The 15,294-nt window shown below is 42.8% G+C and overlaps 1 protein-coding gene across 2 annotated transcripts in view; it reads right to left on the minus strand.

The window, feature by feature from the left end:
* The window catches only part of tox3 (TOX high mobility group box family member 3), a 53,984-nt gene that overhangs the window by 18,114 nt on the left and 20,576 nt on the right, over nucleotides 1–15,294 (minus strand). For both annotated transcript variants that reach the window (XM_041894280.2, XM_045210005.1), the window contains exon 2: nucleotides 2,196–2,249. In XM_041894280.2, coding sequence (XP_041750214.2) covers nucleotides 2,196–2,249 — 54 coding nt within the window. The remainder of the gene's footprint in view (nucleotides 1–2,195; nucleotides 2,250–15,294) is intronic.

Consider the following 15,294-nt stretch of genomic DNA (forward strand, 5'->3'; position numbering starts at 1 on the left):
TTTGATTGATTTTGATACACAAGCCATCTACATATCCAATGTTATTTTATCTATTGGATAAGCATATTGGTTTATTTTGATACACTAGTCATCTAAGTATCTAATATTGTTTATCTATTTGAATAAGCATATTGTCTTATTTAAAGATGTTCTCTGAGTTTGAGTATACCTGTGAGTAAATAGCCAGTAGTGTTTGTGTAGAGATGACTCATAACCCAGTGTTCCATATTATACAATAGTTGCAAGAGAACTGGATGTTTCTTTTTTACAATTACCCTTAGCCTCAATTGGAATACACAATGTCTATGCAGAATGTAGTTGTATATATTTAGCTGCTGTCAAAGTCACTCATTAATCATGGAGCCAGATCCATTTTGGCTGGTGCTGGTACAGAAGCCTTCCCTTCCAGTGCACCCAGAGCCAAGGCCTGTCACATTAACTTGATTAATACAGCGTTACAGTGGAGAGAAATCTCATTTTAGTGTGAAATTACACAACTCAAAGTGGAAAGTCACTTTAATTTCTCCTCAGTTCAGGTTACAAGAAACAATACTTCACACACTCCAATCCATTTTTCATTACAAAAAAATAAATAATCTGTGCTCTGTCTGTGGTTTGGTTTTTATCTTTCTCTCTTTACACACACATACACACACACAAAACGTGGGCTGAAGTACAATGCCATCTGCGCCGTAACTCTGGAAACAGTTGTTCCTTTTGATAAAATGCAAATGAGCTGCTTGGCTGTTCTATCAACTCTCCTGCCCTCCTCCACCAGCCCACCAGCCCCCACCCAGCCAGTCCAGCCACACTGGGCTTTCACAGCGTGGGCTGAACGCTCTCCGAACAGCTTGTGATGGCGTGGCCTCGACTCGCCTCACCACAGTGGGCCTCAGCCATAGAAGTAGAGTTACTAGATTGAGTAAAAAAAAGCCCCTTAGACCATGGCACACTGAGTTGCATGAGGATGACGGTTCTAGTAATTCTATTTCTTTGGCCTCAGCAGCCCCTGGACATGGAGGATGGATGCACCCAGTTTGAGCAAATGTGTTGGCAAATTAAACATCTCCCTATAAGACTCTATTAAGGCTTTGTGGTCGGGTCAGTCTGTGCAGACTCTGCTGTACTGTAACTGCTTGACTGAGTAGCATCACCATTGAGCTAACGAGTTAAGAAACTATAGCTTTCTCAACCGTGTGATGTGTAACATTACAAAGGCATCTATTTTCCTCTTTTCTATGGCAATACTGTGGTTGCTTGGTACATGGTTGAGAGAGCAGGCTAGATCACTCTCTCTTTAGACAGCATGATGGTACACTAAACTGTATGAGATTCCCCTGTTTTGAACTACTGTGGATGGATGATGGGTATTTTTGGTGCTCTTCTCCCTAATGACAGGGCAGGAGAGAGGGTGGAGGTCGACTACACTGGTATATTTAGCACACTGTTGAATCCTCAGTCGCCAACGCTCAGAGGGACATGAAATGTGAGTTCAGCAGCTCAGCAGAAGTAGTCCCAAACCTACTCTATGTGTCCTACCATAACATACACAGATCATTCAGACACTTCTAAAGTCATGCCACATGACATTCAAGGCATTGGAACTGCCAGGCAAGACAGAGAGTGGTTTTGTGAGTGATGGCACGTGTTTCTCCTCAGGCTCCTTGATCATGTCTTTGAACACGAGGGAAAACAGCTGTTTACATCCCTACCTTTCTGACACGTCACCTTGGCTTGCTGAGTGCTGTCAAGCTAGACACATCACAAGGCTTTCAGAAGAGACTGCTCTATATTGAACTTGACTAATCTTACTATCGATCTATGCAGGGTCTTGCGTCAGTATGAAGCAATTTAACAGCAATACAACAGAGCCTATAATTGACTATAACTTGTACTGTATGTCAGTCCACTGTCGGACAAATAGTAGTTGTTATCTTTGACATCTGATTAATTAGTAATAATAATAATATGCCATTTAGCAGACGCTTTTATCCAAAGCGACTTACAGTCATGTGTGCATACATTTTTACGTATGGGTGGTCCCGGGGATCGAACCCACTACCCTGGCGTTACAAGCGCCATGCTCTACCAATTGAGATACAGAGGACCACATTGACTTCCCTACATCTCCATTATTGGCCTTGACATGATCAGAACGTGGAGAAGGGATCAGAATGTGGAGAAGGGATACTTACATCACCACCACCAGCGACATCTGCCATGTTCATGTAGTTGTTGTTGTTGGCAAACTGCAAAAGAAGAGAACAGATCATCATTATACCTCTGGCTTCGTACCAAGATGATGTCAAATCAGTGTCACATAGATATTTCCTTTCACAGATCCATTCGATTAGTGTCACTTGCGTTTAAGTTTTTCACATTTACGTGTTGAGTTTACTCCTAGTTGTTTCTGCTTGGGTGAGTAATTTCTGCCACATTGCTCTATTGTCACGTAGTAGAAAGATGTCTTTCGAGAGGCTGTAGCCAATTCACTGCAAGGTAATGAAAATCTGGGCCGGCTATTCATGCCTTATGGGATGGTAATTAAGCATGGGTTTGCATCACAAAGCAAAGTATCAAGATGCTCTGGCAGGTTATTAACTTCAAGTAACCCAAGGGAGGAGGACGCTGCCAAGGAACAAAAACAAGATGGTGGGAGAGTACCAGGACATGGAGCGGTGGTGTTTTTTTGGATTGGTGAAAGGCAAACATGAGTGGAGGGGTAAGTGTAGCTAGATGAGCTATTAAAAAATGTGTCCTTTAGTTTAGTTTAGTTAAAAAATAGCAACAGCGCTGTGATTTTGCGTTCATGACGCGCCCCTTAAACCCACACACAAGGCCCTCCTAGCAAAATGGCTGCCACTTCCTTTCTTCTGAGACACAAGTGTGCTGACAGGTAGGAACAATGGGACACAGAATGAAGAATTATGCACTAGCAGCTGGGCCCTGGAGCACAATGCACCTCTCTGTGACCAGGCTACAGCAGCAGCACAAGCCCCACAAACCCCAGCCTACACAGGGCAGGGAGGAAGAGGGGAAGAGGGTTGTGTCTTCATGTGTCCTACCTCCGTGAGACACTTTCCCCATTCGCACAAAGCACTGGAATAATTGCCTTTTGTGTATTTATTACAAAGTAATTCTAGTGAAACATTATGAATGCGGAACAACTCAAATGTTCTTATCTTTAGCGGAAGCCAAACAATAGTGGAAACAAATTAAGATCAGAGCGAGATGAGAAGTGCATCAATTTATTTTCCAGTCCTTTGTTTTTTCTCCCCTGGTTTTCTTGTGAGTGGTTAGTATGCGAATGTGATTACCGAAAGAACTGCGGCTAATCAACTGCGAATGGTATCCATTAATTAGCCTATGCCTTGGAGAGAGAGTGTGTAGAATCAGCAGCAATGTTAACAGTGTAATGCACCAATGAGAAGGGAAGCCACAAGCCCCACTAGCAGTTGGCAAAGCAGGTGGTTTGATACACTCAACACAACCCGTTTGCAGACCTCTTTACCTGGAGCTGTCCCACTGAACTGCATCTGAGCTGAGCACTAGGGTTCAAACACACACACACACACACACACACACACGCCACAGAGAGTTGGAGATAACCTCAACTGTGGAATATCTGTCGATAAGGAGTGGTCCTCCCTTCCCCCTCTGTACTTTCAGACCTGACATGGCCAGGGTACATCAGGCATTCTGAGAAGCACACACACACACACACACACACACGTCTGGCATTCTGAGCTGCACTCGGCAAGTAATTAACCTCAACGCAGCCTGGGCTTATCTGTGAAGTGTTACACTGTCCCCTTCTTCTTTTAGATTACAAATTGAAGTCTCAGAGATATCCCTCTCTGTTGAAACACAGGCAACATTGTGTTAATGTGGGGAGAGATAGAAGGGTTTTGTGCAGTGCTACCTCTGTTCCTAACCCCCCTGGGTTTATTCTGGAGAGTGAGACGTTAGGGGGTGAATAAACAATAGCTCTGGAACCAAGAGAACTCTCTGAACATTCTGGGAAAATGGAGCGGGAACATAAGGATCTAAGGATGTGAATACATCATTTTGTTGTTATTGTGGGCTCTCTAATGGCAAGAACTGATGCGGAGGTAGGCTATGTCATCCCAGAGCATGCAGGCAGGTTTGAGTGGGTTGGTTGTCAGTGTATAGTTATTCATTAACATCATCAACATCCAACCATTTCCCAATGCAATTACTATCTGCAATATACAGATGTAGGATCTTAATTTGATCATTATTTTGTTGCTGAATAGTTTTCTGTGCCGCAGAATATGCAGATGAGCTTCATGATCTACATGAATTCACTGAAAACACGCACTAACATGCAGTTATATTAACAGTATTCCACTTTTCATGTAGTCTCATTTTGACACGCTAATAGCCTAACCACCGATCAAGCAACATTATGGACTAGACATTAAAATCCTGTTGCAGCAAGATTATTTTGCTGCAACAACACAGGTCAAATTAAGATCCTATATATGTAACCTACCGCCTCTGTGGTGTGTGCTCCCAACACATGGTGAACCTATACCTCAATAATACTGTATGTACACTACCGGTCAAAGGTTTTAGAACACCTACTCATTCAAAGGGTTTTTCTTTATTTTTACTATGTTCTACATTGTAGAATAATAGTGAAGACATCAAAACTATGAAATAACACATATGGAATCATGTAGTAACCAAAAAAGTGTTAAACAAATCAAAATATATTTTATATTTGAGATTCTTCAAATAGCCACCCTTTGTGTGTGTTGTGACAAGGTAGAGGGGGTATACAGAATATAGTCCTATTTGGTAAAAGACAAAGTCCATATTATGGCAAGAACAGCTCAAATAAGCAAAGAGAAACGACAGTCCATCATTACTTTAAGACATGAAGGTCAGTCAATACGGAACACTTCAAGAACTTTGAACGTTTCTTCAAGTGCAGTCGCTATGATGAAACTGGCTCTCATGAGGACTGCCACAGGAATGGAAGACCCAGAGTTACCTCTGCTGCAGAGGATCAGTTCATTAGAGTTACCAGCCTCAGAAATTGCAGCCCAAATAAATGCTTCACAGAGTTCAAGTAACAGACACATCTCAACATCAACTGGTCAGAGGAGACTGTGTGAATCAGGCCTTCATGGTCGAATTGCTGCAAAGAAGCCACTACTAAAGGACACCAATAAGAAGAAGAGACTTGCTTGGGCCAAGAAACATGAGCAATGGACATTAGACCGGTGGAAATGTGTCCTTTGGTCTGGAGTCCAAATTGGAGATTTTTGGTTCCAACCGCCGTGTATTTGTGAGACGCGATGTGGGTGAACGGATGAGCTCTGCATGTGTATTTCCCACTGTAAAGCATTGAAGAGGAGTTGTTATGGTGTGGGGGTGCTTTGCTGGTGACACTGTCTGTGATTTATTTACAATTCAAGGCACACTTAACCAGCATGCCTACCACAGCATTCTGCAGCGATACACCATCCCATCTGGTTTGGCCTTAGTGGGACTATCATTTGTTTTTCAACAGGACAATGACCCAACACACTTCCAGGCTGTGTAAGGGCTATTTTACCAAGAAGGAGAGTGATGGAGTGCTGGATCAGATGACCTGGCCTCCATAATCCCCCGACCTCAACCAAATTGAGATGGTTCGGGACCGCAGAGTGGGACCGCTGAGTAAAGGAAAAGCAGCCAACAAGTGCTCAGCATATGTGAACTCCTTCAAGACTGTTGGAAAAGCATTCCAGGAGAAGCTGGTTGAGAGAATGCCAAGAGTGTGCAAAACTGTCATCAAGGCAAAGGGTGGCTATTTGAAGAATCTCAAATATAAAATATATTTTGATTTGTTTAACACTTTTTTGGTTACTACATGATTCCATATGTGTTATTTAATAGTTTTGATGTCTTCACCATTATTCTAAAATGTAGAAAATAGTAAAAATAAAGAAAAACCCTTGAATGAGTAGGTGTTCTAAAACTTCTGACCGGTAATGTACATATCAGAGAACAAATCCATGTAAATACAAATACCACACTCTAAGGTGAGACAACAGGATAACAACCAACAACAATTGATGCTGGCCTGAGTTCCAGTAAATAGCTTCAGAGAAAATACTGCAACAAGGAAAGGCCATTAATTATTAGTGTGAAACTCTTTAGGAAGACTGCTCATTTCCATGAGGTGTGTTTTATTGTGCTTCCAGTTCCAGGGCCCATTGGGTACAGGTCCAACTCTCCTCTGAGAATTATACTTTATCCCAAATGGCACCCTATGCCCTATGTAGTGCACTACTTTTGATCAAAACCATATGGGCCCTGGTCACGAGCAGTGCACTATAAAAGGAATAGGGTGCCATTTGGGACACATTTTTAGTCTCTCACCAACACCATTGGAAATAGTCCCCAGCCACCAGTATCAATCTTGACCATTAAGAGCTCTACCCTACCGTGGCAGTCGCTTGGCCACGGCCTCAGTGGACAACGAGTAGCAACATGAGCGGATCTTGTTATTGTTATATTGTTGCTCCCAATTCATTTTGGTGGAACGCCGGCGTTTAATGTTCATGTTTCACGGCCGGCCCTGATTGAGTCAAATGCCAGATGAAATTAAGTGTGATTGGAAGGACTGTGCAGCTGACGGCAGAGCCTGCACTAAAATGGGTCAGAGCAGACAATGAGCGCTCTGTAATTAAAATGATGAGATGAGCAGGATGGATGAACAAATTCTGCCTGCTACAGCCCTCGTTAGAGCAAAACCAAACCACGCTATGTTCCACGCAAGCTTTTTGGCAGCAGTGAAATCTGCCACTGCTGGAACTATGATTGTCTGGGGTATTATCACTCGAACATGACAGGGTAAATGTTACAGAAATGTTATCATGGGGTGTTCTTACAGGAACCAGGGAACTGGGGTGAAAGATCTGTAGGAACATAAGAGCACAGCAGCAACAGGCCAGACAAAGCTGTGACAAAGCATTAGCCAGCCCTGCACATCCAAGCTCCAAGCTCAGCATATTTGGAAAAACAAGTGATGTCTCTCTTTCCCTCTCCCAATCTCACTTTCTCTCTCATTCTCTCTCTCTATCTCCTAAAGGCTCTATCTGGCAGAGGGGAACAAGTAGCAGTAGAGTATAGCTTTAAAATAGCCTTGGGATAGGAGGCTTTTATTAACAGAGTGGATCCATGGCCAAAGGAGCTCTGTGTAACACGAGCCTCGACGGTGTGAGAACGACAGAGCAAACACACTGATTGACTGGCCATCTACCTAGTGTTTTCACTCCCAGCCACTTCTTCTCTATCTGCACCAGCAGCACATTTCTTTCTTCAATAAATGTTTCAGAGAAGAGAGAATTAAAGAGCTTACATGATCCTGATCCTGCCGTGAAAAGACTGTAAAGGCCGTACTGTCTGGGAAAACACTCATAGAGAGAGACAGAAAAGCATTAAGCTTTCCTCACAGTGAATCAGATGAAGAGATTAATTCATATTTCTCTCTGTGTTGTGAGGAGGGAAAGAATACCCAATCCTTTGCCATTGGCAGTCTTCTCTCACATTATAGTGCTATGATTATCTTTTGTGAGAGCTGGAAGAGGAGGAGGGGAGATTGTGGCTCTTCACATCTTAATTTGCTGAGATGCATTTGCTTTCTCCATGTACTGTAAATACCATAGTAGTTCATCGGTTTGTTTTTATTTGGCAAGACTTTCCACCCAGTAACTTGTATTAGGATCTTTTACTTCACATTTTCCTGTATGCATATATATTTACAAACGGATATTCTGCCAAGAGTCTATCCACAAGCAGGTACATTTGATACCCCTCGTAAAGCCATTGTATGACTGATACCAGTGTCATTTCAATACTAGATTTCCAACCTGCCAGGATCTTATAACCATAGTTCAAGAATATTCGTATGAAAATATGTCAGATGGGAAATAAGCTGTTGGCAGCTATTATACCAAACACTATTATTTCAACCCCAGGGCAAACACAATATTACACCAGTATGACCCCATCTAACCCCCAGTATGAGGTAGGAACCAAACTGATCCTATCAGTAAACATGGGAAGGACAAGTTAAACCCACAATTACAGTGAGGGAAAAAAGTATTTGATCACCTGCTGATTTTGTACGTTTGCCCACTGACAAAGACATGATCAGTCCATAATTTTAATGGTAGGTTTATTTGAACAGTGAGAGACAGAATAACTACAAAGACAATCCAGAAAAACGCATGTCAAAAATGTTTTAAACTGATTTGCATTTTAATGAGGGAAATAAGTATTTGACCCCCTCTCAATCAGAAAGATTTCTGGCTCCCAGGTGTCTTTCATGCAGGTAACGAGCTGAAATTAGGCGCACACTCTTAAAGGGAGTGCTCCTAATCTCAGTTTGTTACCTGTATGAAAGACACCTGTCCACAGAAGCAATCAATCAATCAGATTCCAAACTCCCCACCATGGCCAAGACCAAAGAGCTCTCCAAGGATGTCAGGGACAAGATTGTAGACCTACACAAGGCTGGAATGGGCTACAAGACCATCGCCAAGCAGCTTGGTGAGAAGGTGACAACAGTTGGAGCGATTATTCGCAAATGGAAGAAACACAAAAGAACTGTCAATCTCCCTTGGCCTGGGGCTCCATGCAAGATCTCACCTCGTGGAGTTGCAATGATCATGAGAATGGTGAGGAATCAGCCCAGAACTACACGGGAGCATCTTGTCAATGATCTCAAGGCAGCTGGGACCATAGTCACCAAGAAAACAATTGGTAACACACTACGCCGTGAAGAACTGAAATCCTGCAGCTCCCGCAAGGTCCCCCTGCTCAAGAAAGCACATATACAGGCCCGTCTGAAGTTTGCCAATGAACATCTGAATGATTCAAAGGAGAACTGGGTGAAAGTGTTGTGGTCAGATGAGACCAAAAACTTGCCGTGTTTGGAGGAGGAGGAATGCTGCCTATGACCCCAAGAACACCATCCCCACCGTCAAACATGGAGGTGGAAACATTATGCTTTGGGGGTGTTTTTCTGCTAAGGGGACAGGACAACTTCACCGCATCAAAGGGACGATGGACGGGGCCATGTACCGCCAAATCGTGGGTGAGAACCTCCTTCCCTCAGCCAGGGCATTGAAAATGGGTCGTGGATGGGTATTCCAGCATGACAATGACCCAAAACACACGGCTAAGGCAACAAAGGAGTGGCTCAAGAAGAAGCACATTAAGGTCCTGGAGTGGCCTAGCCAGTTTCCAGACCTTAATCCCATAGAAAATATGTGGAGGGAGCTGAAGGTTCGAGTTGCCAATAGTCAGCCTCGAAACCTTAATGACTTGGAGAAGATCTGCAAAGAGGAGTGGGACAAAATCCCTCCTGAGATGTGTGCAAACCTGGTGGCCAACTACAAGAAACGTCTGACCTCTGTGATTGCCAACAAGGGTTTTGCCACCAAGTACTAAGTCATGTTTTGCAGAGGTGTCAAATACTTATTTCCCTCATTAAAATGCAAATCAATTTATAGCATTTTTGACATGCGTTTTTCTGGATTTTGTTTTTGTTATTCTGTATCTCACTGTTCAAATAAACCTACCATTAAAATTATAGACTGATAATTTCTTTGTCAGTGGGCAAACGTACAAAATCAGCAGGGGATCAAATACTTTTTTCCCTCACTGTATGCCTTGAGAGCCTCTGTTGGCCAACTGTCATATGATGATGCTCATAAATAAGATATAAAATAAGATAACTGTGTGGTATTGTCAGCTTGGACTGTTGTGCTGGTCTGGTCACCATACAGTCCAGATTCACAAGAGCATGAACAGAGAGCAACGACATCGAAAACATAATTTTCTAAGAATAAATCAAGTAATTCTTTCTGCTTAAGTCATGGACTGTAAAATTCCATACTAAATTGAATACAAAGGGTCTAGAATGATATCTTCCTTTTCCATCTGCACTTTAGACAGTTCCAAAGGTGACTCTCATGAATAAATCAAAGTGAAATGACCTCACAATAAGTGATTGGCCATGTCACAAATATCCAGAGAAGAATGAGAATAAATAAAACAATGTTTACTCTGTGATGGACGAGACACAGACTGAGCAGAATACAGGCTACTTAGGTTACACAATAACATCCAAAGCCACAGTATCAGTCCCCGCTTGACAGTAGGTAAGCACCTTGGCCGTGTTCCTCCTCCCTCCTCCTCACAGAAACACCAAAAACGAATTCAATCAAGAGCAGACGTTTGCCAGAAACATACCAGCTGCTGACAAGCAATTTTACAGTTCAGCTATGAGCTCAGTAATCACAGCATAGCCTAGCCTCTGTTCTCCAGAACATGATGCTTGTGCTAATGTGTTCTCCAGTCCAGTCATCTTTCTGTAAGAAGGATAAAACACCAGTCAACTTGCAACTACACTACGCCTCCAGTTCAGTCCAGAGTATAAACACAAGTAATTTGCTCTGTTGTTTTTTTTCTTTTAATATTTCCATTAAGATGCCAGCTACTGTAGCTTTGGGCCTTTCATTTAGCAGAAGGGGAGGAGACCAAGACTAGCAACACAAACGGAACACTTTCCTTTCCGCCCAACCTCTACCAGGCCAGTTGCAGCTTGGGTAAACACCAATCTCTGATTCCCTGGGTCCTCCTCACCAAATACACGCTCATTTACCACCCAATTCAGCGTAAACAGTCTGCAGCTGGACCCTCCTGTGATTATAGGGGCTATTCACGCCCAGCATGCCCCCATACATGCAGTGCCAAGCTGACACATATAGATATATATATATTTCACCCTATGTGTTCAGCAGTCAATTTGTAAAGCGACTCCAGTGCACAGCGTGTCCACACAGTCAGCTCACAAGCTGTGTTCTGATCTGCAGGAAGAATCGATCGGTAATTCAGTTTAAAGCTAAAATCATTACTCCCACAGCACAGCACAGACCGTTCCCTCCCATAAGAACTGACTGCTGGTCCAGGACTACACAAGAAGTAACATTAAAGTGAATTTCTCTTTGTCTGTCTACCATCTTTCCTTCTCTCTCTCTCTCTCTCTCTCTCTCTCTCTCTCTCTCTCTCTCTCTCTCTCTCTCTCTCTCTCTCTCTCTCTCTCACTATCCTTGGGTATTATCCAGATTTTCATACCTTCATACTGACCATGTGACATCCCAGAATATTCAGTAATACCGGCAATGAACACAATGGGCACTATTTCAATCCTCACTGAGTCTCTGTAATCCAAAGGTTAGCAATGCTAACAAGTACATGTAACATCCCATAGAGTATGCTAACTAAATGCTAATGGGCGTATTGCGAATATTTTATAGTCTCTCTTATTTGCAGGACAGACATCCCAAAAAATGCTACTCACAGTTTGTTGCACGCACAAAACAAATATTAGACAGTAAGGCTCCAGGAGGGGATTCTCTGCTGTTACCAATCTTAGCTTGATTTTGGAAGAAGCTAACCACTTAGCTAGATCGCTAACTAGTTACTAAATTAGCACAACAAAAGCACAACTGCAGAGCATTTAGAACATTTTAGACAGTTAACTTAATAGTTATATGATATCTAGCTGGCAAACATTTAGTTGTGAATTCCATACTGTAACTTGATCACCTGGCGCATGCTGCACAACAGTGAGCTCTAGTCTCTGGTCGTTGTGTGCTTGTAAACAACCACCACGTGACTGGGGACTATAATGAAACATTATGTGACAGGTGAAATGAAGAACGCGATCTTCTTTATCTCCTAACGTATTGCACAAGTTGACTGTAGGTATTTAATTAAAAAGTATCTACAAATATTCAAATGTATTAAAAAAATGTTTCAATGGTATTGACGGTATTGAAAAACCATCCTGTGGCTATTTCCAAATACCCCGGTATACAGTATATACGGTATACCATTCAAGCCTATCTCTCACCCTCTCACTAGATTAAAACGGCGCAGTAGAACAGGTCTGAGAGAGAAAGGCATGGTGTTATCATAAGTCTGGATCTAACAGATGACAGTTTTATTCAGTCTGTGTCCTGATTGTCTCTCTCTTTAACAGCCTGTCCTCCTGCATTGGTTACATCCCAAATGGCATACTATTCCATAGGGCTCTGGTCAAATGTAGTGCACTACATAGGAAATAGGTGCTATTTGGAACATGCCCATTGTGTCGTCAGTCTGCCATGTTTGCTTTAATAAATCTGGACCAGACCTGATGGAATTGTTTAACCCCATGCTGAGAAATCAACATGGCTATAAAATACCACATGTTCACTGTTCACTTATACTCTACCAGTGTTTGATGTCTTGTGTCCCAAATAGCACCCTATTACCTATATAGCAGTACTTTTGACCAGAACCCTATGGGCCCTGGTCAAAAGTAGTGCATTATGTAGGGAATAGGGTCCCATTTGGGAAGCAACCTCGTGGAGTTGAGTGTATCAGTAAAATTGAGTTTCAGGTCTCAGGTGCAGGTGCCCTCAGAAAGACTTCATGGGCATAAAGATTTTGTGTACGCTCACTTTAACGTATATGAAAGATACAGTGCCAAGGGGGCTCTCTCTGAAATGTGAGAGCGCCTAATATAGATGTGTCTATTTGGGACGGGAGTTAAACCTAAGTAGGGCCTCCCAGGTACTATGTTACAGTACACGGCATAACTAAGAACATTACTGCTTTCTTGTTCCTGGCTTAAGAAACATCGGCTACACTTGGAAACAAACTGAAGTGGTAAATTAAGAAAATAAAGGAAATGAGATTGAATGATTTTATAGTGTGCTTTGCTTTAATGTTTCTTCTCTGGGCCAGCTTGTTTTCATAGTGTTGAGAGACAGACTGTAAGTAAAAGTCTGAGGTTAGCGACGCAGACATCTTTTGTCACGTTCTCTGCAGAGCGAACAGAACAAACACTAGGCCGAGGAGAGTTGTGGTTTGGTTCCGTATGACGGCCAGTGCTAAAGGTAGCTACATTTGTCTTGTTATTACTCCTGTGTCACATATTCACTGTTGGGCAAACATTTTCCCTACAACTCAAACCATGCTTGATCTGTTTCAGGAATATGGAATATGTGGATAAATAGGCTGTATCAACCAACCACATGTTTGGAATTATGATGACGCAAAGCTACTTCCATTACAATCAAAACAATTCACAAAGTATGTCAGAAATTCACTGGATCTGTGATAGATACATGCCAAAACCTCAAAACTGTAGTTGATACCAACAGAATAATGACCAAAAGCATCTGTTCTAGCACTAGGCCTACATGGACTTGTGTCCTTAGCCTGGGTCCAATCCAGCTAGTCTACATACTATGTAGATGTACCACCCTCTCCTCTTCTCCACTTACCACTGAGTCTGGTCTGGTCCACACTCTCCAGAGCAAATCCTAACAGAAAGCAGTAGCTGAATTAGGGGTTTCATCTTTGATCTAGCCATTGGCCCGCGGCCACAAGGGGCTTAGGGCTGAGGAGAGGAGTATATGGCCTCAGAAACATGGGGAAGCTTTCCCACAATGTCTGCTGTTAGCAGCACAGACACAGACACACAAGTTATGAAAGGCCCAGTGCCGTCAAAAATGTGATTTCCCTGTGTTTTAAATACACTACATGACCAAAGGTATGTGGACACCTGCTCGTCAAACATCTCATTCCAAAATCATGGCATTAATATGGAGTTGGTCCCCCCTTTGCTGCTATAACAGCCTCCACTCTTCTGAGAAGGCTTTCCACTAGATGTTGGAACATTGCTGCAGGGACTTGCTTCCATTCAGCCATAAGAGCATTAGTGAGGTCGGGCACTGATGTTGAGCGATTAGGCCTGGCTCGCAGTTGGCATTCCAATTCATCCCAAAGGTGTTCGATGGGGTTGAGGTCAGGGCTCTGTGCAGGCCAGTCAAGTTCTTCCACATCAATCTCGACAAACCATTTCTATATGGACCTCGCTTTGAGCACGGAGCATTGTCATGCTGAAACTGGAAAGGGCCTTCCCCAAACAGTTGCCACAAAGTTGGAAGCACAGAATCGTCTAGAATGTCATTGTATGCTGTAGCGTTAAGATTTCCCTTCACTACAACTCAGGGGCCTAGCCCAAACCATGAAAAACAGCCCCAGACCATTATTCCTCCTCCACCAACCTGTACAGTTGGCACTGTGCATTGGGGCAGGTAGCGTTCTCCTGGCATCCACCAAACCCAGATTTGTCCGTCGGACTGCCAGATGGTGAAGCGTGATTCATCACTCCAGAGAATGCGTTTTCACTGAGTCCAATGGCGGCCAGCTTTACACCGCTTGGCATTGGGCATGGTGATCTTAGGCTTGTTATGCGGCTGCAATAACAGCACCTCCAGTTGACCGGGGCTGCTCTAGCAGGGCAGAAATTTGACGACATGACTTGTTGGAATGGTGGCATCCTATGACGGGGCCACCTTGAAAGTCACTGAGCTCTTCAGTAAGGCCATTCTACTGCCAATGTTTGTCTATGGAGATTGCATGGCTGTGTGCTCGATTTTATACACCCGTCAGCAACGGGTGTGGCTGAAATAGCCAAATCCAATAATTTGAAGGGGTGTCCACATACTTTTGTATATATAGTGTATATACAGTATTTACACACTATGAGGTTGGAATAATACTGTGAAATTGTGAAAATGATGTTAATGCCCTTTTAGTGTAAGAGCTGTTTGAAAAGACCGCCTGAAATTTCAACCTGTTGTGGTGGATGGAGTTTTAGCCTGCTTGGTGACATCACCAGGTGGTAAATTAGTTAATAGACCAATAAGAAAGAGAGTTCCAAACCTCTCTGCCAATAACAGCTAGTTTTCAGTTTTTTACCATTTAAATTTAAAACAATCACAGTAAGGTACTTAATCAAATCAAATCAAATTGTATTTGTCACATGCGCCGAATACAACAGGTGTAGACATTACAGTGAAATGCTTACTTACAAGCCCTTAACCAACAATGCAGTAAGCCCTTAATCAACAATGCAGTTTTAAGAAAGAATACCTAAAAAAAATAAGAAATAAAAGTAACAAATAATTAAAGAGCAGCAGCTATATACAGGGGATACCGGTACCAGGTCAATGTGCGGGGGCACCGGTTAGTCGAGGTAATTGAGGTAATATGTACATGTAGGTAGAGTTATTAAAGTGACTATGTATAGATAATAAACAGAGAGTAGCAGCAGCGTAAAAGGGGGGCTATGCAAATAGTCTGGGTAGCCATTTGATTAGATGTTCAGGAGTCTTATGGCTTAGGGGTAGAAGCTGTTTAGAAGCC

The sequence above is a fragment of the Coregonus clupeaformis genome, chromosome 32 (genome assembly GCF_020615455.1).
Source record: "Coregonus clupeaformis isolate EN_2021a chromosome 32, ASM2061545v1, whole genome shotgun sequence".
Taxonomy (NCBI): Eukaryota; Metazoa; Chordata; class Actinopteri; order Salmoniformes; family Salmonidae; genus Coregonus; species Coregonus clupeaformis.